General features: G+C 40.3%; 2 protein-coding genes across 2 annotated transcripts; one reads left to right on the top strand and one right to left on the bottom strand.

Moving 5' to 3' along the window:
- Positions 1-567: 567 nt before the first annotated feature.
- LOC139471876 (uncharacterized) lies at positions 568-27071 on the bottom strand. The gene is made up of 8 exons (XM_071254388.1): positions 27043-27071; positions 26506-26599; positions 6989-7073; positions 4848-4922; positions 3309-3353; positions 2665-2730; positions 2075-2133; positions 568-637 (listed from the first exon to the last, which is right to left on the bottom strand). Exons 3-7 carry the CDS (start codon positions 7056-7058, stop codon positions 2102-2104), a joined length of 288 nt encoding a protein of 95 aa, XP_071110489.1. The 5' UTR covers positions 7059-7073; positions 26506-26599; positions 27043-27071; the 3' UTR covers positions 568-637; positions 2075-2101.
- Positions 16227-17891, top strand: LOC139471834 (molluscan insulin-related peptide 3-like). Its single transcript, XM_071254334.1, has 2 exons — positions 16227-16428; positions 17306-17891. Exons 1-2 carry the CDS (start codon positions 16227-16229, stop codon positions 17458-17460), a joined length of 357 nt encoding a protein of 118 aa, XP_071110435.1. The 3' UTR covers positions 17461-17891.
- Positions 27072-27560: the final 489 nt, after the last annotated feature.

The following is a 27560-nucleotide window of genomic DNA, read 5'->3' as shown; positions in this document are numbered from 1 at the left end:
CGTTATGTAAGGGTCATTGTTTCTTTTCTGAAGGAAAACATTAATGTCATAAGCTTGACACACGTGAGAAGGGTTAGGTCAGAAATAAATTTATTGTGTATTATTGCAATTTAATCATTTTTGAAAAAGAGCTACCTCCTGAAAATGTCATTATATTTTACATTTGAGGTATGGAGTACATGGGTCACGAGACGCGTGTGGTTACTGTTTTTGCAATAAATTTCGCATTTTTTAAGATATCAGTTTATGTTCCTAAAACATAATCAGAATTAATGAGAGATTGTTCTTAATATTGAATACAAGTATATATTTCTGAAAAAAATATATTATCAAAAAGAATGTTGGTGAAAGTAGAAAGTAGGATGTGATTTTCAATTACAAAAAATCAAATAACGTTTAAACTGAGATTTTTAAGTGCCTAAATAAAAGTAGATATCACCCACTTTTCTTTCGCTCCTTTTTCGTATCCTCGAATCAAATTGGATCTATTTATTTAATCGTCATTCCAAACAGTAAATGAATAAAAATATGAATATTTCCAAACAGATCTTTATTATGATTAAATGAGTGCAGTCCTACAGTAATTTCTGTATTGTCTAATTGTCTTCCTTATCCTTGCCACGAAGATGTCACGGGCCTGAAAAATGACAAAAGTCAATTGTTACTGTAAGCTCAATTGAACATTGTTCAAATATTATTTGTAAGCCAGAACAGAGTTAAGTGAATAGTAGATACTAAAGTATGTCACAATATATACCACATTCAGTTCGTGAAAAGCCATACAACAGGTGGGTAGATGGACAACACAAACAGACAGTTGGAAAGATACACTATGCAGGTGTGAAGATGGACAACACAAACCGGGGGATAAGTATATGTTGATGTGAGTGTTGAGGTAATTACAGGTAGATGCGAGTGTTGAATGTAAGTATATGTAGATGTGTGTGTTGAAGGTAAGTACATGTAGATGTGTGTGTTGAAGGTAAGCACATGTATTGAAGGTAAACACATGTAGATGTGTGTTGAAGGTAAGTACATGTAGATGTGTGTGTTGAAGGTAAGTACATGTAGGTGTGTGTGTTGAAGGTAAGTACATGTAGATGTGTGTGTTGAAGGTAAGTACATGTAGATGTGTGTGTTGTAGGTAAGTACATGTAGATGCGAGTGTTGAAGGTAAGTACATGTAGATGTGTGTGTTGAAGGTAAGTACATGTAGTTGTGTGTGTTGAAGGTAAGTACATGTAGGTGTGTGTGTTGAAGGTAAGTACATGTAGTTGTGTGTGTTGAAGGTAAGTACATGTAGTTGTGTGTGTTGAAGGTAAGTACATGTAGTTGTGTGTGTTGAAGGTAAGTACATGTAGATGTGTGTGTTGAAGGTAAGTACATGTAGATGTGTGTGTTGAAGGTAAGTACATGTAGATTCGATTGTTGAAGGTAAGTACATGTAGATGTGTGTGTTGAAGGTAAGTACATGTAGGTGTGTGTGTTGAAGGTAAGTACATGTAGGTGTGTGTGTTGAAGGTAAGTACATGTAGATGTGTGTGTTGAAGGTAAGTACATGTAGTTGTGTGTGTTGAAGGTAAGTACATGTAGGTGTGTGTGTTGAAGGTAAGTACATGTAGTTGTGTGTGTTGAAGGTAAGTACATGTAGATGCGAGTCTTGAAGGTAAGTACATGTAGGTGTGTGTGTTGAAGGTAAGTACAGGTAGGTGTGTGTGTTGAAGGTAAGTACATGTAGGTGTGTGTGTGTTGAAGGTAAGTACATGTAGTTGTGTGTGTTGAAGGTAAGTACATGTAGATGTGTGTGTTGAAGGTAAGTACAGGTAGGTGTGTGTGTTGAAGGTAAGTACATGTAGGTGTGTGTGTTGAAGGTAAGTACAGGTAGGTGTGTGTGTTGAAGGTAAGTACATGTAGGTGTGTGTGTGTTGAAGGTAAGTACATGTAGTTGTGTGTGTTGAAGGTAAGTACATGTAGATGTGTGTTGAAGGTAAGTACATGTAGATGTGTCTGTTGAAGGTAAGTACATGTTGGTACGATTGTTGTTTATTTCTTTACGCGGACTCATGGAACATACCTGTTCTTCTATTGTCTGTCTCCTTACTCAACCCAAAAGTTGGCCAAGAAGGGAATCAACTGGAACAAAACAATAATTGTATCAACACTCATAAGAAGCTAAGTTATAACGGTTAATGTGAATATATTTTCTGGCATATAGTTAATGTGTTTCAAAACTACAAAAGAACATCCAGAGACCAATCTTATCGCTACACATCTTTTGACATATTTGGGTCTGTATAATATTTTAAGTGTAAATTTTTGGTGGGTTTCGTTATAAGATATGTGTCTAAAAAATCCTAAATGTTATTTGTACATTAAGTTCGTAAACAGCTGTGTGCATCATGTATTATATTGAGTACTATTGCTGGTACTGATGCCGATCGAGAGTGCTAGCTCACTGAGATACCATGCCACAGGTTAATATGAATACCCCACTCAGACACAGTATACTGACTCTGAGCCGACCAGTCCTTGTTTTAGCCCCTTAATGCCGAGGGACAGACAGGGTAACAACAAGTACCATCTTTTAACGTCTTTTTGTATGACGCGGTAAAATCTTCAAGAACAAATGGACCAAGGATCGTGACTTGGACATTGGATACTTACATCCAACACGCTGTCCTTTTGACCTCCACGGTTTTTCATCCATCCATGAGTCAACTGTATGTGGAACTAGAACAACATGGATAAACACATGGTTATAAAGGGTAACTCGTATAACTCAAAAGAAAAGAAATTATACCGAGTTTGTTTTTTAATGTAATGGATTTTTTTCAACGAACTGTTGTTAACTTTGATTATGTTTATTCAACCACCATTCATTCCTGCAACAGTTTGTAAAAATTGTAATCTGTGGCTAGGTTATTTTGTTCAGATATTGGTGTGTGTGTGTGAGTATGGTTTTACGCCGCTTTTAGCACTATTCCAGCAATATCACGGCGGGGCACACCAGAAATGGGCTTCACACATTGTGCCCATGTCGGGAATCGAACCCGGGTCTTCGGCGTGACGAGCGAACGCTTTAACCAATAGGCTACCCGACCGCCCCACAGATGTTGGTTGAAAGAAGATTGGGGTAAGACACGAATACACGATTTGATTGGATTATGCACAGACTCGTTAGTCAAAGCAAAATACAAACTCCGAAATTCCAGACTATGTAGTCAGTTAACTCCCTTGCCTCGGGAAAATCGTTCCATGGCCTGAAATCGCCACGAGGCCATGAGTTTTGACACAAAAGGGAAACTTACCGTCTTCGGTTTTATCCTCCTCCATCTGATGTTGCCATTTTACCGCTGTCGATTCGATATGATTATGCATTAATATGTGCAAACATAAATTGGTTCAATGAAGACAGTGGTAAGAAATGCACATGCAGCCACATGCACTCTATCATGTTTGAAATGTTAATGTGTGCTGAAAAAGGGAAATGAAATGAATTGAAATGTCTAATATACTCATAAGCAGTTGTGCGATTTCCTTTAGTCAATAAAAGTTTTAAATCAAATCATATTTTTATTAATAAAAACATGCAGATGTATTCTTTGGGGTCTGACCAAGCGCCAGTACAGTTCATTTTATGGATATAATATCGCTAGCTTTCAGTTGAAAATCAAACAGAGAGATAAATCAACTGAGAGGTAGAGGTTCTTTTGCCCCACAGGAGATAAGCGTAAGAATTTCTCTTCTTCGTTTTAGTTTGCAATTTTATACACATAATTCTATATAAAAAATTGAAGATGAAGAAGGATGGGCATATTTGGGGTCTCTACGATTAACAGACTGAAATGTTAGGATTCTTTGAAAAAAGATGTCATAAAATGTATCTTAGATAAGTGTTCAGATGACTTACAATTAGTATATTTACTATGACGAACTTTTAAATTTTATTCAAGCCCTAACATTAAATGGAGATCCATGACTAAAGTGACTAAAGTGACAAAAGTGACCATGATGAAAATGTCCTAGACATGAGAGAGCGTTTCTCTAATTGACTTCACTTCCATGTATATGTAGTTATATCCTCAACGTTTTGGTTAAAATTAATAAATATAAATTAAAAATCCTCTTTAACTGGTCTTTTTACACATATGACAATACCACCCGGAGCCATGATAAGACATTCAAAATTAAAACATAGAAAAAAAGGAAGGTTTTAGGTGACAGTCATGTAAAGCTTTTATATTTTTCGAACTACCTCCAAATTGGAATTGGACAATTCTTGTGGGTCTTTATCGTATCTGATATTTTCTAATAGACCGAGTTTCTTTTGTTTGTTGTTTGACGCCACACTCAACAATATTCCGGTGAATGAGAGCGACCTGTAAATAATCGAATGTGGAACAGACAATCCAGTGATTGATATTATGAGCAAAGGCCCATTCTGTCGGGGTAGGATGACAATCAGGCCAAAGTTGTATAAAGCCAATCAATCCATCAAGTCTATTCTCCAAACCACCAAAGGAGGTACATCGGTATATACATAAATACAGTTATACATTATACTTATCCTTCTTGCACTATATTACAGCTATATGACGGCGATCTGTAAATAATCAAGTCTGGATCAGACAATCCAGTGATTAATAACATGAGCATCGATCCACGCAATTGGGATACGATTACATGCATAAACCATATCAGCGAGTCTGACAAGCCGATCCCGCTCGTCGCCTCTTACGACAAGAATTTATATCAAGATGGCGGATGTATGCAAAATGTTCTATTTGATTTTTTTTCAATTTACTTGACAGTTGAACAATAAAACCATTACATGAACACGAGTTTACCGTCTTTGTTTAGCTTAGTAAACTTCTCCAACGCCACCTCTTGCCGCTCGTATATCTTGGTCATCATGCTGGCTCCTACAAAATAAAAGCGACAAACCCCTTTCCATATTCATAAAAAAATCGATTGTACGATTCCGACTTTATCCTGAGAATGTGTTTATGAATCACCATCAAATAGTGATGATAGCAGGTGATCGCTTAAAGGCACCGCCATAAAACCACGCAAAGGCAAGTCAATTGTTCACCTAGATAAAACACAGGAACATATGGTACAAGTCAAATCAGCAATACATTTTTGTTTTTTTACGTTTATTTACGGTTCCGATCAAAAATAGAATAACAATCTCCCAGGTTTGTTACTAAAGGTTCGTTCTCCACTATGTGTACAAATTAAACACATTTCCTACCCCAAGCATCTGTGAATACAGTTAATTACAATAGAGTCACATAACATAAGAGTTTGGTAACACCAGGGCTTCACTTTCCCAAATGAATGTCTTTATATATGTTAAAAATAAGCAAAATATACCTGTAACAAGTCAATAGTGTATTTCTTCATCTATCAGTATCTCCCAAATGTTGATTGGATCACTAAGAAACATTACTGACATCTGTTCGGTTTTCATGTCTTCAAGAACAAAGGTACTTGTCTCTAATCTGGACACACCAGAAACCTATGATTGTGGGTCCGAATCCCGGTTCGCCCCGATTATGTTTCTAGGTTTGTCAGCACAATACCCGTGCTCGTGGGTTTCACCGAAGTGGTAAACGTCTAAGAACTGCATCACTTCGGGATTTCCTCCCACATTAAGCTGACACGCCGCGATATAACTGGAACACTGTTAAAAGCGGCGTTAAACCCAACTCACTCACTCACTCACTCTAATCTGAGGCACAGATATGGATATCTTCTTTATCATGAGGCACATAACGTTTAGGTATATATGCTTACTCCTTCATCATGTGATGATGTTCCTCGTAGTTAAGAAGTTGACATCCATAAATTCTCTCCTTATATGGATGTTTACCACTTCTAAATGCCTTTCAAAGACTAGATACTATACCGATGACTTTAACGAACCACAAGAGAAAGGTTTGCATTTATCATAACACAATAATCACATTTTGAACATGCATGTTTAAGTTTTACATTCAGTCATAACGCAACATATAAGTTAAATATAGTTGGCCAACTGTAGCCTCCAATTTGGGTTGGGTACCAAGCTTCTTCAGCAGATACCTTACCATACAGACTCGTAGAATAGGTCTTCAGCAACCCATGCTTGCCGTAAAAAGGTGACTATGCTTGTAGTAAGAGACGACTAACGGGATCGGGTGGTCAGACTCGCTGACTTGGTTGATGGGTTGATGCATGTCATCGATCCCAATTGCGTGGATCGATGCTCATGATGTCAATCAGTGGATTGTCTGGTCCTGACTCGATAATTTACAGACCGCCGTCATATAGCTGGAATATTGCTGACTGCGGCGTTAAATAAACAAACAAACAAAACCTTACCATACACGGCACACATAACAGACAAAGGTGAATGTTATGTCCACTTCACTGTACTTATTTACCTAAAGTAGACATTACTTACAGACGCCTGATATGGGTATCTCACATCCCTCGCTGATGTGCACGTAACTGGCTCATTATTATTTGTGTCAAAAGATACGTTACCGCAAGATACGTTACCAAAGTTGAATATCAAATTATGTATATTTACCATAAATAGTGAACGTGTTAGTCACAAATGACCATATCACACACGTTTATGTTACAAATGACCATATCACACACGTTTATGCTACAAATGACCATATTACACACGTTTATGTTACAAATGACCATATCACACACGTTTATGTTACAAATGACCATATCACACACGTTTATGTCACAAATGACCATATCACACACGTTTCTGTCACACATGACCATATCACACACGTTCATGTTACAAATGACCTTATCACACACGCCTCTGCCACAGACGGAGGACCATATCACACACGCATCTGTCACACTTATCACATAACAAACGTTCATGTCATAAATGACCAAAATCAAAACCTCGATCACAAATGGCAGTACCACATGCGCAAATGTTTCTATATTACATTCACCGTCACTCTACCTGTTGTGCCAGCTTTGGCCGCAAACACCACGCCCAACAGCAGCAGCAGCGTCAGACCCACAATATTCATCGTTTCAACCTGCGTCTGTCCGTACAGAAACGAAACGTTCATTATCAGATGCTAATATCCTAATTTCTATGTTAAACATCTTTTAAATGAAGTCAATCATTATGATGATTACACTATATTTTTTCATGTAATCATTTCCTGAGGAGACACAATAATTTCGTAAACATTATAACAAACACATAATTGCATTATAGAAACCGAAATCGATTATGAAATGCTCGTTTATTGTGGAAAGAGCGGGTGAGTTTGGTGTAACGCCGCTTTTAGCAATATTCCCGCAATATCACGGTGGGTGACACCAAAAATGGGCATCACACATTGTAACCATATGAGGAATTGAACCTGGGTCTTCGGCGTGACGAGCGAACGCTCTAACCAAGGCTACCCCGTTGCCCTTACGAAAGATAAATGGAAGACCGAAAGATAAATGGAAGTCCGAAATATAGTAAAATATAATAAAAAATAAAACAACTTTTTCCATTGTGATGTATGTGCGTACACTCACATAACATACCACACATGGAGATAAGGGATGATATTTAATGTTCCTGTGGCAGATTCACGGACGGTAAGAGAAGATGCGGAAGGCAAAGTTCATGCAATTAACATCCTAATGTTCGTAGGCCTATGCCTTAAAAAGGTAGGGATATGTGCTCACCTTGGAAGTGTCAAACGGTCACAACATCAGACGGTGATATGAAATAATTGCTTTCCACGACCTCAATTTATGGACAGCGTCACGTCACATGACCTGTGCACTCCGTTGCACCAAACGCTAAAGACATTTTCAAAAGGTATTTGTTTCGTGAGTATGAGAAACTGTAATACGAAAACAATCATTTTGTTCTCACACATGTCAGTAATAGAAGGACAATGTTTCCTTGAGGAAAGGTACTTTTGTAAGAACACAAAAGTTATATGCGATTTTTTGTGTCGTTATTACAACGAATAATCTATTTTTTTCCCGCCCTTGGAAAAGGCTTAATGTGCATTTTATGCCACAACTAATTTCTAGAATACAATCAGTGAAGTGCTTTCTGACACGATCGGTATGGCTCTGTTAAAAGTTCAGATTACAAACATATACAGTGAGTAAGTGAGTGATGTTTTACACACGGCATCAAGATATGGGACTTTCATAAATGTTAGCTGTAAATAGTCGTGTTTGAGACAGTCAAGTCAGTGGTTCACAGCATAAGCAACGGTGATACGCAATTAAGCAAGTCACAGATAAACTTGTCATCACCCCATCCGGATTTAAATTGGTTCTTGAGACAGAGTTAGGTACTGGCAAACTCAGAAACATTCAGAGCGGACCTTGGATCCCCTGCCCCTTAATACGTCAACATTTTCTTGTCGCTTGCCGTTCAGAACTCACCCCCACCCCGTACAGAGTGAGTGAGATTGAGAGTTAGGTACTGGCAAACTCAGAACCTTGGATCCCCTACCCCTCAATACGTCAACATTTTCTTGTCGCTTACCGTTTAGAACTAACCCCCCACCCCGTACAGAGTGAGAGAGATTGAGAGTTAGGTACTGGCAAAACTCAGAAACATTCAGAGCGGACCTTGGACCCTCAGAACTCACCCACCCACCCCTACCACCACCCACCACTCCATCCCACTCCCTGTCAGATATGCACTTTTGCAACATAATGTACGAAAATGATTTTAAAGGTTTTTTACCAATAACGTTCATCAACTGTCTGAGTACAGTCACACATGGCATACTTTTAAACACCCTCGTTTTAATACCTGTCATATTTTATCCAAAAATATGCATTACAAAACGAGTTGCATGAGGACGTTGCAATCATTTCTCTGGCACCTTCTTTTAACCTGACTGCCGCCGCCATCAGTCACCTCCCACCCGCCCCCACGTTGTCGTGGCAAGATTATAAATATACCTTTCCTGTCTCACGCGCTAAAACATAACAATATTTCACGGAATAGAACCAATTTCAAGACCCTGGTTAGCTTCCTTACACTTTCAAGCAAACCAGGGCGGATATTGAAAAGCCCACATATGGCTTCTTCTGGCAACAAGCTTGGTGTAAGGAGTGTATAAAGGCATCGCCTTTACACAGAAGCCGCCACTGCAAGGTGACTGACTGTTAATTAGGAAGCTCTCAGCACTGTCAGGTAAGCCAATTGTTTGACGTTCGCTTATATAACTGGGTAAAAGTAACGCACAGGCCTCGAAACAAGCTCAATTTTATTTAATTTTATGTTGGTTATTCTTAATGTTTATGAGTGTTTTGAATCAGTTAAAGGTTAAAATGTTTAGACTTAATTAAAATGACTTTGTGTTAACGTCGTCGCGCGTCAAGTCCGCCACGCGTGCCTGAACCATAAGTTCAAGGATTCGATTGTTAATGCTGCTTGGTCTGTTTCATTTACACACACAAAAAAAACAGACCTATGCGCCCATGTTATTTAGTTTTTTAAAACATCTCGCAACCATATATATTTTTCGTGGCTGATAATTATTTTTTTTCTAACTGCCTGAAGAATAGTATTTATTTTTTAAGCAACTTCGGGCTCAATTTATTTTCATATTTTTGCGTCTGGGATAATGTACACCCCATCTGTGATAACATGCATTTCATCTTGTGTAATTTACAGTCTATAATGAATGAGGAAATTACTCGATTTTGATTTTGTCAATCAGAGATATCAAATCCCAATAACCACCTCTTATTAAAACAGCCTATTTGACGGACACATCACCGCGGAGGGAAATGTTCATAGACTTCTTTCTCAAGTCATTGTCGGTTGGTAAATATATATAATTATATGTAGAATTATAGGTTACAAAATGATGCGGTTACAACAGTATTCAAGTTATGTGCGGCAAAACAAAGTGTGCAGAAAACACTACAGAAATTCACAAATAGAATGCATTTCAAGTTGAGGTGACTGCAGGCGCTTTTCTCAAACCGACTGTGACGTCCTACACTTTGCATTTCACCGAGCGCTGTGATGAGTATGAGCGGGGTATGAGGGGGACGGGGAGAGGGAGGGTCTGGGTGTGATTTCATCGAAAGAAAGAACTTGTCCCAGGAAATGCATGAAAAATGGGATTTTCTGCCGCAAAAAGAACATTGTTGCAAGAGGCCTTTTCTTTAAAAAAAGGATAAAATTTAGTCAAATAGTTGTAATAAAAAACATATCTTGTCTCCATAAATAATTCTAGTCATTTCCATAAATCAGATTGACAATCCATTGATGACATTGGACTCAATCCATGCTGTTCCACTCATTTTATGTACAAACACCAAGGAGTTTGCGTTTATATCGTTGAGGCAGAATGAAGACATACACGCAGTGTGTTCAACGCGGAGCGAGGTTTCCTAGGTTATATTTGACCAAGATGGATTGGGTCTGGGAAAATGTTATATTTATTTACCCTATATACAACCCTTTCGTAGCATCACCACCTCAAATCTTTGCCAGCATTTGTCCATGGGCCCCACTTGGAAATAATGTGGGCTACGAAATGGGTCCTAAATGGGTATCACTTCCGGGGCCCGTTCTGATTTGTCCAAGGGTTCCAATAGAATCCGATTCAGGCATACATTTCATAGCCTACATGAGACCCAGATGGATTGTGTGTGTGAAGGTGTTAATGTTAGAGTGGTTTGTTTATTGTTTACCGCCGCATTCAGCAATATTCCAGCTATATGACGGCAATCTGTAAACAGTCGAGTCTGGACCAGACAATCCAGTCATTGACATCATGAGCATCGATCCACGCAATTGGGACACGATGACATGCATCATAAACCAGGTCAGCGAGCCTGACCACCCGATCCCGTCAGTCACTTCTCACGACAAGCATAGTCGCCTTTTACGGCAAGCATGGGTGGCTGGAGACCTATTCTACCCCGGATCATCACGGGTAGAAATATAGGTTCGAACCCATTCTATAATTACCGCGTGGGTCAGTTTTTTAATTATTTATAATACGAAACTTTTTGTCGAAGAAATTTTATTATTTAAATTCATTATTAAAATGATCAAATCAAAACTAAGGACATTGTCGTACGTTCATGCTTTGATTATCCAAGTAATTCTCTTGATGTAAATGCACACACACACACACACACACACACAAAATAATTGTCTAAGATATTGAAAGTCAGGGGCGAACCCAGGGCCTGTTGCAGGGTACAGACAACATTGGAAATAGAAAGTGGAGGAATTATACGAGGACGGTATGGGAGTTCTCACAACTGCTTGTTAACTCTGCGACTAGGGGTCTTTCCCGAATGTAAGGCAGTTTACTTATCTAAGTGAGCGGCTGAAAAAAAAATATCAGAAGGAGTGAGTTTGGTTTAACGCCGCTTTAAACAGTATTATATCACGTTATATCACAGCATGTCAGCTTAATGTGGGAGGAAAGCCCCAAGTGATGCAGGTCTCAGACGTTTACCACTTCGGTGAAACCCACGAGCACGGGTATGGTGCTGACAAACCTAGAAACATAATCGGGGCGGACATGTGTAACCCAGAAGATAAAATAAATGGTAATTTGCATGTGAATATGGCACATATTAGATTAAATAGTTATGTAATATACATGTGGAAAACAACATACTATGGAAACATAACCAGTTACATGTTTTCCGAACAATGAGTGAGTGATTGAGTATGGTTTTACGCCGCTTTTAGCAATATTCCAGCAATATCACGGCGGGGGACACCAGAAATGGGCTTCACACATTGTACCCATGTCGGGAATCGAACCCGGGTCTTCGGCGTGACGACCGAACGCTTTAACCACTAGGCTACCCGACCGCCCCTTTCCGAACAATGACGTCCTGAAATATTTGTCATTGTTTCCAAGCAACATGAGGTATTAAGTTGCCAAATTCGTAGTGGTTTACTTGATACTGTTGACATTGATATATCTGCTGTTGTCAGTTATTGATATATGGATGATTAGTGGAGATTTTATTAAAATTGAAACTCATAATTACAAAAAGTTATTTTGAACCATGAACCGTACTTCTCTATGTGAGTCCCACCTCCCTAACAGTAATATGTTGACTCCTGTCGAATAGAGCTTGACTGGTACCCTGTCCTTCGCCTCCTAACGGCTGCAGGAGAGGAACGCAAGCGCTCAAGGGCAGGTAAACCAGTCTAGGACAGTGTGTGTCGCTCTTATGATTGTTGCCGAATAACATAAACATGTTTAGTGTAATAATTCAGTGAGGAATATTTTAAGTATATTTTCATAATTATTTCTATATTTCGTGTGTTCGCATATCATTATAAGCATGTGAGACAAGGATAAAGTTTATTTTTAAAGTTTCGTTACATCTTTCCAACTATTACTCATCCCGTTGTAATTTTATCAAACCCCAAACAAATATGGCAAATAAGAGCAAATAAGAGCAAATAAGTGCAGGTGTCCCGTTAACTCCATTCATATTTTGCTTTGTATCACTGTGCCGGTGTGTGGGATATCTAACTAAATTTCGTTACGAAATAACAATACAAAAACCTTCGGGACGAGTGACCAGGTAAGGGCCTTCTTAGACTGGAGTAGCTTCCCTTTGATAAAGGGCAATAACTCCAGCCGGTGGTCCGATTGATTACCGCTGGAGGTGATTATTGACACTATGTGCAGGCAATTGTCTTTTAAACTACCGACCTTTTCACGCGGTCGCGGTCGGGTAGCCTAGTGGTTAAAGCGTTCGTTCGTCACGCCGAAGACCCGGGTTCGATTCCCGACATGGGTACAATGTGTGAAGCCCATTTCTATTGTCCTCCGACGTGATATTGCTGGAATATTGCTAAAAGCGGCGTAAAACCATACTCACTCACTCACTCACTCACGCAATATACTAATTGCACATTCCAGGAAAACTTGCAATGTTTAGGAACTGCTTGTGACGACAGAATTTAATCAAAACAAATTATATCATAGAGAGATCATAAGGCTTGTGTGTTTTTGGATGCTAAATATCATTTATTAGGAATATACAAAATATATGTATTTAGGTCATCAAAGCTCGCTTAATACAGTGCCAATTGTAGCCTCAATGCCTGGACAAGTGCTGAAACTGTGTGCCATCATATTATGGAAGGTAAAGCCCTTGAAGTCTTGTCACCACCAGTACCCTTTCTAGGCCTATTCCACAGACACAGGCAATGGTGGTCTAGTCGTTTAATAATACGTGCAAATTTATTGTGCGGAGTTTAGTCCCTTAGGGCACCCGTATTCGCTGACCGCGGGTACAAATTCCAGAATTGTTTTGATAATGGTCTTGGTTCGTCAGTATCATACCTGTGCCCGGCTCGTGAGTTTCACCAAAGTAATAACGTCCTGGAACCTTTCTCTCGTCCACAACATTAAGCTGCCACGCTGAGATATAACTAGAATAGTGGACAAGCGACGTTAAGCTCAGTCCACTCAATCATACAGAGTTGTCCCCAAACTACCGAATCCAAAGCTTGAGTTCGAATCTGCTTCGCTCGGATTAGGATGGAATGGAATAAAGTGACCGTATTCTGTCCCGGAATCCCCACAGATCCCACATTGCTCAACCCAATCAGGGTTACCGGCGGTACTGGAAAGCACTTCCCGTTACGATCCGGGTTAGCATAGGTCTTCAGCAACCCATGTTTGCAGTAAGAGGCGACTTGTGGGATCGGGTGGTCAGGCTCGCTGACTAGGTTGATGCATGTCATCGTATCCCAATTGCTTCGATTGATGCTCATGATGTCAATCACTGGATATTGCTGATTCCGGCGTTAAACAAACAAACAAACAAACAAGAAAAACCGGTGAACGTTTTAACCTCCAGGTTACAAACAGCCCAGGACTAAAGGACGGAGTCATCGGGTTTGGAAATCAAAATTTAAATCACGTCATAGTCGCCAACATACTTTCTAATTTATGTAAGGCGGTGAGGCAGTTATGTATAACGAGAAAGATCACGATTCATATGTGTCATTGTGCTACCTTCGCGAAAGCGTTCTAGACAATTAATCAGCTACCACGTTGTTATGGGGTTCTTGACGAACTGGAAACCGTACAAGACCAGGGCTGATGTATTAACATTGCCCACTGGTCGTGTTTTATGATCTTTTGTGTTCTAAGCACTCAAAATCTAGGTTTGCAGGCTAGTAATGCTTCAGGACACGTCTGGTTCCGTGTGAGTTATTTACTCTCAGCCATGAGAGGACTAGTGTTTCACGAGGTAATGAACGCCATTGTGAAAACCTAGGCTGGCTGGCTGTACGTTGATGGCAGGCGTTTCCAATTCTTGTAAAACTGGGTTTCTAAACTTGATGCGCATTTAGTTATACAGCTATTGATTATATGTTCACTGGAATTGCCGATTCCTTTAAAGAAAGACCTGACGGGCTGGACCAGTCTTCTAAGGAGCCGGGATTCGCTTTGCAGAATTGCGCCCCTTCCGCGTGCCAGAAAATTATGATCGCGGGCTGGAATTTCAGATTCGCCAGGTTATGTTTCCTTGTTTGCTAGCACTGATACCCGCGCTTGTGGCTTCACCAAAGTGGTTATCGTCTAAAGACCTTCCTCACTTTGGGCTTTCCTCCCAAATCAAGCCAACATGCCATGATATAACCACTCACCAAGTTTTGAGTGAATATCGTTTTACGCCGTCTTTTACAAATATTCCAGCAATATCACGGCGGGGGATACCTGGAATAGGCTTCCAACGTTGTACCCATCTGGAGAATCTGTCCCCACCCTTAAGAAGCAACTATATCAATCCTAAATACCTATTCATAGGTATTAGTTTCTTCAAGACACTCAGTTACAACTAGACTCATACATCGAATTGAAGTCATTATTAAAATAAGTTTATTAAAACAGAATTTGCAATTTAAAACAAAATAAATCAGCTGAAAACCTTAAATTAAGAATGCTTAATACTGATCATGTTCATGAAGCTATTTGGATCAGCGTTTGATTTTCAAACTAAATGGCAATAAAGGCCGTCCACCTTCTGCCTCTCCCCCCCAATCTTCCAACACGTGATAGAAATATAGCAATGCTCTGACTTGTATTTGGGGGGTTAAGTTAAAATTGAGAAAGCGCCGAAATTTACACGAAGAGATGCTTCCATTAGTAGTACCAGGAACAGGTGTTCGTCGAATCTAATGTGCCCTGATCATAATCCATGAACTGTGATTGCCATAGCCATTCGTGGGTTTTACCAAAGTTGTAAAAATCTAATTAAAGGGTGGCTTTGCACCACTTTCTTGTAGCAATTTGCAGTATAGTTGTCACAAAAAATGCAATGAGGAGAATTGAGATATTGAATCTGTGTTATTCAGGAAAGGAACTAGTCAATTGGTCTTAGTATTGAATCATATTTTGCCTACCCCACCCCCATTTTAAGTACACACCTCTACACCCACCCACCCACCCACCCACCCACACCCACACACACACACACACACACCATATACTATTTGACCATTCCCTTAATAATGTCGGTCACAAGATGTTCATAAGTGTATGTTACCGCCACAGGTTCATTAAAACTACGGAAATCTTGTACTTGATGTATGACGACGCGCTGTCATTGTGGGTGACAAACTGAGGTCGTTCTTAACAGACCTTTCTCATCTAATGGTGATGCTATTTGAACATACGTCTTGTGTCAGATGTTTCTGAAAAGCAAGTTGTGCATTCGCACGCTCATGTCACCTCTCTTTTTGAGAAACTATTTTATTCCTAGATACAGCTGGTTATTGTTTGGATGTCAGTGTAAATATATAGTCACACGCACTAAATAAAACTATGTATAGATCTAGACCTCCATCCTTTGAGGTAAACAATGTTGATAAAGTGAAAGTCAGTTTTTATATTGTTTTATGTGCAAGCTCCGACATTCATACCGTTTGACCTTCACTCCATAAGGTTCATAATCGAAATTGAATGTAAGTCAATTCTAAATAATATTCGGGCGGTCGGGTAGCCTAGCGGTTAAATCGTTCACTCGTCACGCCTACGACCCTGGTTCGATTGCCGACATGGGTACAATGCGTGAAACCCATTTCTGGTGTTCCCCGCCGTGATATCGCTGGCGCCGTAAAAATTCACTCACTCACTTTATAATTTTCAAAGCTTCGTTAAAGCCAACTCACCCCCTGAATATGTATATTTAATCTTGTTTCAGCTATGGACATCGCTATCGCCGTGTCCTTAGCGCTGGTCCTCTGTCTTGTGTGTGGGGTATGCCCAGTCAATGCTTACTATGAACACACCTGCTACCTTGATGACCGGAAGCCTTCTGTGGGCGGTTTATGTGGCCGACGGGCATCCATGATGGTGGACATGGTCTGTCGGGGTTCGTTCGGGAAGAGGAGTGTACGCTTCATGGGTAGGTGGTATTGCCAGTGTTGAGTTCAGAATCAGCCTTGTGCGAAATCGGCACCTCCAGAAGCGTCGTTAAATCTCCAACATCATCATCATCATTATCAGAATCAGCTATGGTTACCCTATCCTCTCATACTTTCACCCGTGAAGATCCGGGGTAGAAAAGGTCTTGAGTAACACACGCTTGCTGTAAGAGGCGACTGTGTATGTCGTAAGAGGCGACTAACGGGATTCCAGCTGTGTGACGGCAGTCTGTAAATAATCAAGCCAGGACCAGACAATCCTGTGATTGACATCATGAGCATCGATCTACGCATTTGGGATACGATGCCATGCATCAACAAAATCAGCGAGCCTAACAACCCGATCCCGTTAGTCTCCTCTTACGACAAGCATGGGTTGCTGAATATCTATTCTCCCCCGGATCTTCACGGGATGTTTTCATTGTACATCAGTCATATGTTTGTAATCTATTTTATTAATTTTATTCAAAATTTAAGTCACTATTGTTTACAGTAATAGTTTGACTCGTTTAAAGTTATATTTGTTGTACAGTGCCATGCAAAGGAAAGCATACACTTAAAATTGGCTTTGACCAACACATTACAAACGTTATCAAAACGTTATTAGCCTGAAAACAGACGCCGAAATACAACAGACTTAAAGTCCCAAACACAACTGTGATATTCGGATGAAATACAAAGCCATCGAATAACCATTTACTTACCACCATCAAACATGGGTGTATACAGTTTTACGCCAGGGAGTTTAGTATGGTTGACTTCAAACCATTTCACTCACTCATGCATTCCCTTCTCCAGCCAACTGGTTGTGTACGCATTGTTTTCCAGTATATCCACGCGTGCTATCCATTTATTCAGACGATGATCCATCCCAGGAACCGGTGAAGTTCGCCGCCCCGAAGAGAGAAGCTCTTTCTTACCTCGGCAAGCGGACGAGTGAACAAGGCTTTGTCTGCGAGTGCTGCTACCACAGATGTTCAATCGGCGAACTGCGAGAATATTGTCACGACTAGATTGGCACAGACACTATGACAGCAAACAGTACGAGATGGATAGACAGTTACAATGGTAGCGCTTACAGAATTTAGTGGCGATAGTCTGATATTTTGGAATATATGTTCACGTACCACAGCATTTCTTGGAGTGCTCCAGATTCAAGGATGTCCATACATCACAAGTTTGCTCTTGTTGAATCTATTGGACGTTAAGTTCATATATCGTTTCCGATAACCTGTTCGCACAATATATATAGTGAATTATTGTAGGGGTCATTCTTATACTGGTAAGTTCATATTCCCGATGAAAACCTTGTCACCATGGAAACACTGTGGTATATCTGCTATAATTACTTAACCCTTATCGTCACTTCCGCTATCAATGACGTCATGAATCCACTGCATCAAAGTGGCAGTGTCTGACTATGTCTGAAGCTTGACCAGTGCCTTCGAACAACATGAGGCCTTGCACAACTTTTTACATAATGTGATGACACAATACTTGGTTATTAAAAGAATAATAAAAAAACATGAAACACAACCTCTGCGTCAGCAGTTTTTCGTTTTTACTTGGGGGCTCCTGGAGATTACACAAAACCAAAAGTTTTCCCTTGGACTTCTATGGTAAAGTTATATTTTTTAGAGAACTAAGCATTAAACGTGTGTTCACAGTTAGGCCTTCGAGTAGCAATAAAAAAGCACCAACTTAGCCAGCCCCTTTTCCGAGTACAGGAAGCTTAACACACCACCCCAAGTTGAGCAGAAAATGTCACTTGCTTGAAAATATCTGTGGTCACATTCAGCATAAGTCATGCTGGTGCTGGTGAAAAAGACAGCACTAAATCTAGAGAAACATGGTCAATTTAAATTACTGGGTGGATGTACATATCGAAATCATAAAGATCTTACACAAAATCATCCAATTACAGCTGCCAGATGATTCAATCTGCACTGAAGGCTGCTTACGAAAACTGATTTGGTGTCCAGGAACCAGGACAAGGCACCGCATCTCGTTGTGCAGAGCTGCTTCCCTTATCCTTAACGGGATTAATCACCGGCCCATTCTTAGTTGTCCACGGTAGAGCGTATGTAGTGAGCTCCGTGAACGGTCTATCGCTGTGAGGAGCTTGTGCTCATGCGTTTACCAAAATGATACAGCACGCCTGCGGTCTGCCTCACTTTGCAGAGGATTGATTGATTTATTGATTGATTGTGTCTGTAAGTGTGTCTGTAAGTGTGTCTGTGTGTGTGTGCGTGCGTGTGACTGTGTGTGCGCGTGCGTGTGTGTTTGGGTGGGTGTGCATACGTGTCTGCGTGCGTGTGCGTACGTGTCTGCGTGCGTGTGTGTACGTGTCTGCGTGCGTGTGTGCGTGCGTGCGTGTCATGGCGGGGAGTACGGTTGAATTACACCAATGCCGGACCCGCCAAGTACTAATCTGGACTTTCTCCCAAACATTGGTGGATGAGAATTTTCACACCGGCAGTTTTTCAATCCTTCAGTTTAAATAGTGTGACATAAATCCGGTACGCGCTTATTCGCTTCAAACATAGTAACTTCCAGACACGTGACATTAATAGTTTTGAAGTATCACTGTGAACCACTGTCAACAAAACCAATTCTCACTGTAATCTGACATTTCGAATAATCGGTTTTTACGAACACATTCCGAGTCCCAGAATCCTTTTTCTGTTGTTTTGCTTCTAATATCACACCGGCACTAAATTACCGTACCGCACGACCTGTTATACAAATGTCATTCCGTCCTGGAAACAAAGAAGAACTTTCTGCGCTTTATTTAGTCAAAGTGATACGTGAGTGAGTTGGGTTTAATGCCGCTTTTAACAGTATTCCAGTTATATCACTGCGTGTCAGTTTAATGTGGGAGGAAAGCCCCAAGTGATGCAGGTATCAGACGTTTACCACTTCGGTGAAACCCACGAGCACGGGTATGGTGCTGACAAACCTAGAAACAAAATCAGGGCGAACCGGGATTCGAACCCACAATCATAACCTCCTGGCATAGCCAAGGGAGGTAACTCTGCACCGCGAATCGCGGCGCCTTCGACGATGGGGCCACCCGTGCATCCCAAATGATACGTGAAGAATGAGGATACTTCCGGAAGCTATTAAGCTCTCTACACCATTACAGGAACCGTTCCTTTAAATTCTTTAAAAAATTGCACGTCAAGAAAATCTCATTCTCAACCCAAGGTTTATCTTAATTTTTCATTTAAAAAAATGATATCTTTACTTCAATGGGGACCGGAAGGCTCAAATTCTGAATTGTTTATTTCAGTTGGGTCCATATGTGATTTTCAAAAGTGGGAGGGAAACATGCAACGCCCGATGACACAAACGCCGCCCTATTCCTTCTACAACAGTACGATGCCCACGAGATCTGCAACTTTGATTGTGTGATTGTTTCAGTTCAGACAGTAGTATTGGATGTAGAGGTTGCTTTCGAACAGCACAGATAATTAAGAATGAAAGTTTATAAAATAGGGGTAATGAAGAGCCATCTCCGGGACCTATGTGGTTTTAGCGAGTGAGTGAGTGAGTGAGTGAGTTGGGTTTAACACTGCCTTGAACAGTATTCCACTTCTATCACGGCGTATCAGCTTAATGAGGGAGGAAAGCCCGAAGTGAAGCAGGTCTCAGATGTTTACCACTTCGGTGAAACCTACCGGCACCAGCTGACAAACCTAGAAACATAATCGGAGCGAACCGGGAATCGAGCCCACAATAAAAAAATTCGTTTCTACCGCCCGTTCCGGCTTTAGCGCTGTCAGCGTGCATTGACATTATACTATGGAAAACTGAAAGGGACATTCTCGCGATCTCGACCTTTGGAAACGAGCTAAATATGCCCAAAGTGCGAGAATGCGAGATCGCGAGAATGAATTCGTATTATATAGAAAACTGTAAGAGACAAAGTTCTCAACAAGAAAATATCATAAATATGATGCGAGTAGAAAAGGGGTTTAACGTCGCGTTCAAGATTATTGCACTAAGATGGCGATGTGCATGCTCGCGCTGTACAAGTTCGTTCTTACGTTACTTATATAGTGTTAGCCTACTGAAATGCTAAGGACCCGTGAAGATCCGGGTCTTTAGCAACCCACGATTGCCGTAAAAGGCGATTATGCTTGTAAGCGGCGACTAATGGGATCGGGTGGTCAGACTCGCTGACTTGGTAGACACATGGCATCGTATCCCATTTGGGCGGATCGATGTTCTTGATATCAATCACTGGATTGTCTGGTCCAGACTCGATTTTTTACAGACCGCCGTCATACAGCTGAAATATTGCTGAGTACAGCGTTAAACAACAAAGAAAACAAACAAGAAATACTATGCTGCAGTTCAACATGGATACCCTACGCATTTGGGATACGATGACATGCATCAACCGAGTCAGCGAGAGGGACCACCCGATACCGTTAGTCATCTCTTATGACAAGCCTGGTTAGTTCTAACATGGATTTATACGGGGGACAAGTGAAATAATTATCAGTCAGGGCATAAGTAAGAAAAACAACACCACTTGACGCTTAAAATAGCAATTAATGGGTTTGGGGGATTAAACAGCGTTTGGAATGAGTAATTAATAACCGCCTTTAACGTGTTTATGTCAAAAGAAACAAAGACCATCGAACTGACCGACATGTGCTGATACTGTTAGACAAGGCCCCAAACCAGTTCATACTCCGCATATCAATTGGATATAACGACTATTCGATAAAAATGGCGGCCATTTTGAAAGTCAACATGGCCGCCAACATAGCGGAGAAAATCATTGGGCCCATGGAATTTGTTCACCTGTTGTTATGAAAAGGTGATGTAAAACAAAACATCAGACTTGAGTAAAAATCCACAGTTCGCCCTGTACTGCAAGTAATCTTGTCAGTCAGCTCCTGTCACGTGTTTACATCCCCTAACTGCCAACTACAACCCCAGCTGAATGCTGGTATCTCAATCTGCAGAACAAGCTTGAAATAATGTTCAAACAGTTTTCAGCTGGCAAAAGGTAAACCTCAATCCAAATGTTCTTTCAAGCCAAATTAATATTCACAATATATGTAACTTGGATAAATCATGTTTGAATAAATACATGTAGTTTGAAGTTAAAGTGTTTCGGTTCTTATAACTTTTCTTTATTATGTCAATCTGGTCGATTTTACACCTACCTAGTTATAATGTCATATTTCCCAATGTACAAAAGGTGGCATTATAACCAGATTGTACTGAACGTCTTTCGTGTTTACATTGGTTATATTATCTTCGTATTAGATATATTTAAAATTCGTTTCCTGCATTAGGGAGAAGACATCAGAATTTTTAGATTTTTAGACAAAAACAGGTACGATGCAATGTTAAGAGGACGTGAAAGAGTTGGGATTTTACTGGCGCTTTGATAGATCCGTGTCACATGTCTGAAACGATTTAACGATAAACTTATACCATTTTATGTCATTTGCCTTATTGGTTTACAAATCTAGATTTATGACATGTAGTCATTTTTAAATTTTTTTATCACGTATTTATGTGTAAAAGATGTGAACATTTCACATCAGTAAGCGACAATTATAATTATTGTCAAACCTCCATGTACAGAATTATAAGATCTGATTGGTCCACGTGATCTTGATAAAATTCTGTGTCCCCGCCTTAGGTAGTAATACATTTCTCAGCGGGGGAATGAAACTCTAAAACCCCGCCACGAGCAGTACAGTCTGCACATGTATTTCTGAGAGGCAGAAGATACCCCTTAATCCCCACTCAAAGCAAAAAGCCGAATGCTGACATAGCACAAGTTTTTTATGCGTAGCTTGTGGTATAAAACCTGACGCGGGACGCATAAAATCTCATGTATCCTCGTGATCCTGCTACAAATGATAATATTTGTATAATATATGTATGCACGTGTGAAACTTGGAACACTATAACACCTGGACAGTATATAATGCGTGATGACAAGTGCGTTGACATAATAAAGCACCAACTGCTACGTTGTACAGCTTAAGCTCTATGAGTATCTACTAGACACTTTGAAGCGCAGATGACTGTGCAGATGACGAAGTAAAACTTGTGACATTAAGAGGTGGTACAACCCCTTTTGTAGAGGATATGAGCCTTGACAGCTGGGCTGAATTCATATCTTCTGTATCACGAGACATGACCTCCTGGAACCTGCGATCAATAATCTATCTGTGGACAGTATATCTCATACAATGTAAATATTCAGTATTGTCAATTTCTTTGCATAATGTTCTTGTAAATATGTTGTGTTAACATGAATGTCTCTCCAAAATTAAATTAATGGAGGAAATAAAGTCAAACAAAGGATAAACACACACGCACGCACGCACGAAACACAACACAACACAACACAACACACACAGAGGCTCGCCACTGCACGACGGTTGGAGTGTGGAAAGCCCACGCCACTCCACGACAGCCCAAACTCGATGCATGAGGCAATCGTATCGAGCTGAGATCTTTAAGCCGGGTGATCAGAATCGTTGGTCTTTGAATCCTTCGCCAATTTTGATAGACTCTTTGTTGGTAATGCTACAGCTGTTCTTTGTGTGGATTGATTCTTAAAAGCCAGATCACTCATGCAGTGAGTGAGTGAGTGGGTGGGTGGGTGGATGATTGAGTGAGTGAGTGGGCGTTTATTACCGTGGGGCACCTGGAACAAACACTGACAATAAACTGTATACAGTAGTGTTAAGTTATGTTGAACTACAAATTCAGTTTTGCGTCAGGCTCCTCCGAGGATAGCATAAGCTAAATATTCATAACGTAGCATTTTGTGCATGTCATTTGCCATTAAAGTGCACGTTGCCATACCACACACGCCACGTTCTCAGCAAAATATACTCAACAACAAAAGTTCTGTGACACCAATATTTTAGTGTATTTTTCAACGAATATCTTCACAAACCGTACGTCGTCGCCTCAGATGTGCAGGGACTGTCGCCAGAAGACCCGCCAGACGTCCGATTTTGACAGGAAACCACCGTCAAGCACGTCTACAGTGGTGCAGACACCGTCTGTTCTATTTACTGATGAGTCAAGTTTTCACCTCAGCCACAGCGATGGACGGATTCGAATTTACCGACGTCGAGGTGAACGTTACGTCAATTTTTGTGTCATGGAAGAAGATCGGTTCAGGGGCGTTATGGTGTGGGGAGGGATTACAGAAAGACAGAGAACCCGTTTGATAGTGCTAGAGGGAAATCTCAATGGACAGCGCTACCGCGATGAGATCATCGGTCCTGCTGTTCTACCGTTTTTGCGTCGTCAAGGCCTCATATTGCTCGACTTGTTCGGGATTCAGTTCAACAAAACAACGTGAATATCATCCCCTGGCTCGCTCTCCTGATCTCTCACCAATCGAGCACATGTGGGATGAGATGGATCGGCGCCATCGACGTCAACCACGTGTTCCACAGACACTCCAGGAACTTAGAAACATGCTCCAGCAGATATGGACAGATATCCCACAGGACTTTGTGCGACGCCTTGTCTATTCCATGAGACGAAGGTGTGTTGCTTGCATCGCAACCAGAGGAGGACACACACGCTATTGATTTGTAAATTGACATTTTGGCATGTTCATGGGTTGTTGTTTTTTATGAAATCGCGCATTTTCTGAAGTCAGTATGGCAAATTAAACCATTTGAACACTTACAGGAGTATTTTATCTGTTGCGAACCGAAATTGTTTCAGATTTGGTAAAAAACGTAACTTTGCTTTAAATCTTATTCAATGTCAAAGGAACTTTTGTTTTTCAGTATACATTCAATCTACGTCCGACTTTCCTGTCTACATCTTATCCACATTCGATCTACGTCCAACCTTCTTGACTACGTCCAACCTTCCTGTCTACATTTGAGCTACATTCGATCTACGTCCGACCTTCCTGTCTAGATTTGATCTACATTCGATCCACGTCCAACCTACCTGTCTACATTTGATCTACATTCGATCCACGTCCAACCTACCTGTCTACATTTCATCTACATTCGATCTACGTTCAACCCTCTTGTCTACATCTTATCCACATTCGATCTACGTCCAACCTTCCCGTCTACATTTGATCTACATTCGATCTACGTCCAACCTTCCTGTCTACATCTGATCTACATTCGATCGACGTCCAACCTTCCTATCTATACCTGATCTGCATTCGATCTACGTCCAACCTACCTGTCTACATTTGATCTACATTCGATCTATGAGCAACCTTCCTGTCTACATCTGATCTGCATTCGATCTACGTCCAACCTTCCTGTCTACATTTGATCTACATTCGATCTACGTCCAACCTACCTGTCTACATTTGATCTACATTCGATCGACGTCAAACCTTCCTGTTTACATTTGATCTATACTCAATCTACGTCCGACCTTCCTGTCTATACCTTATCTGCATTCGATCTACGTCAAACCTACCTGTCTACATTTGATCTATACTCGATCTACGTCCGACCTTCCTGTCTATACCTGATCTACATTCGATCTACGTCCAACCTTCCTGTCTGCATCTTATCTTCATTCGACCTTTGTCCAACCTACCTGACTATATTGATCTATACTCGATCTACGTCTAACTATCTTAGTGTGTCATTGTTATACTGTTTTATGGTTTCATACTGTTTCATGGTTATTTTGCATCATAGACATTTTGCTTAATGGTCATATTGTTTCATGGTTATATTAGTTTGTGGTTATATTGTTTCGTGGTTATATTGTTTCGTGGTTATATTGTTTCATGGTTATAGTTTCATGAACATTTTGCTTCAAGGTAATATTGTTCCATGGTTATATTGTTTCGTGGTTATATTGTTTCATAGGTATATTGTTTTGTGGTTACATTATTTCGTGGGTATATTGTTTCATGTATTGTTTCGTGGGTGTATTGTTTCATGGTTTTATTTTGATACATTTCTCTTAATACATTACATTTCCCCTACTACAAGTAACCATAACATGAAATTCATCTTCAATGAATAACTGATTATTATTTTTACAAAATGGACAAAGTTTCTGTGCATATTCAATACTTATATCTACCAGTTTCTACATCTAACCCTAAGTTACTATATCTACATTTAGCCACCGCAGACTTTAAATAAACAGGGATATTTGATGAAGTAGAATCAACGATCCTAGCCATGTTATGGTTGATACATAACATTACTGAACCGCAAAAAAACGTCACCATGGATAGATATATGAGAAACCTTTTTTGTCCAAACACTGTAAACATACCTAGAGACATATTAAAAAGATGAAACTTGGCAAAACTGATCATCAAGGTTGAAATTACCCAGATATTTAAATGACAACTTTTCATGCATTGTCACTTGGGGTGACGTTTCATTTGCGGTTCCGAATATAATTTCTCAATAAGTTTCCACAATGACCTACAGTTGCGTCAGTTTTACTTGTTTAAAATTTGTTCAGAATAAAAAGTAAATTCACTGCAAGTACAATAGTGTGACATCATCATAATTGTTTTATCCAGCATCCTTTATCGTCAAAAGAGTGGACTATATATAGAGAATCTCACCCGAGTCCCTTTTGATATCAAATATATCATCACGAGTTATTTAAGTGGAAAAACTCCGAGGCTTGCCGAGGATCTTTTCCACTTTTATCAACGAGTGTTGATATATTTGATATCAAAAGACACGAGGGTGAGTTTTTATTTATCATCCAATATCATTCTTATAACTTTTTCAGTTTGTAGACAATAAGAAGCAGTGTCTTAAGTGTAAAACGTACTGCTAACAGCTTCAGTGGCAGAGCCATTAGTGATGCCATTTGAGATGCCAGGGTAACCAATGATGTCACAATGGTCTGCAAAGCATTGTGATGCAATTTCATTGCAGCGCTATCTACAATGTAGACATCGCTTGATCTCACCACAGCGATATCTCCAGGTAGAGTGGTTACGCAGAAGGTTCGGTTTCATTGTGTGGAGCCCATTGCTGGTGTCCAGACACCGACATTGTTGGAATATTTCTAAGACGGCGTGAAACATTACTCACTCATTCGGATTACCCCCAAAGGAGTGTGACGATGGTCATGTGCGTCTGACTGACAGTCAACATGTGCAGGCCATGGGTGACATCACACAGTGTCCTGCGAGCAAAGGATTTTAACTCAAAGGGCAATATTGTCTTATCTTAACTAACACGTGAATGTTGGATCCTGACTGGCTGAGACCCATTCTCTTATTTTCAATTACCCCCTAAAATGAAAGTCGCATTCCTCATGTTCCCCCTCGGAATTGCCGAACTGTTGGCATTACATTTGCAACATTCCAACAGCAATTTTGTATCTCGAATTAATTATGTAAGACGCCATTTTCCGGATTTTTACGATATTTTCTGAATGAAAAGGAAATGGAGGGAATAATGATAGTTTGTTTTCTGTTGTCTACAATTTTGTATGAATGCTAAATGGATAAATGGAACGAAGTGGATAAATGCCTGGTATTCTCACTGATTCGGACCAAAGCATGCATGCATAAGACAAATATATATATATAGGTGAACTAATGCCGCTGTGACGTAAGTATTAACCCACTGACTTATTTTCTCCGAGCCTTCACTCCATGGTATGTCTTCTCGAGACAGGTAGACAACATAATGATAACGTTATCCTAAGAAATGTCCTCCTACGTGTAGTGTGAGCGTGTCTATGCGTGTGTGTGCGTGTGTGTGTGCGTGTTTCCTGGGATCTACGTATTACGCGCTACTCTGTTCAACCTTGATTCTGATATCTGATACCACTGTCCTGCCCAGTATGTGAATAACTCGGTCATCACGCAGTAAGTGACTGCACACGACGAATCTTCTTGAGCCAGAGTTGAATGGGATGATCTACAATTTAGGGCAAACTGTTGAGAGACAAAGACAAATATTACACTTTTTTGGATTGTTTAAAAAACAAGGTATTTTTTCGCTTTACCATCTCTCACCTAAGCTTGCCCTGACTCTAACAATCTTTTTCAAAATCCAATTTCGTTTTTGCACTAAATTCAAACTTTTGCACATACCCAGTCTCGTTGGGTCACTTAGCGGTTCTCACCTTTATGCGT

This window comes from Haliotis cracherodii, unplaced genomic scaffold (genome assembly GCF_022045235.1).
Source record: "Haliotis cracherodii isolate W230 unplaced genomic scaffold, xgHalCrac1.p SCAF_23, whole genome shotgun sequence".
NCBI lineage: Eukaryota > Metazoa > Mollusca > Gastropoda > Lepetellida > Haliotidae > Haliotis > Haliotis cracherodii.
This window is presented reverse-complemented; position numbering and strand designations above follow the sequence as displayed.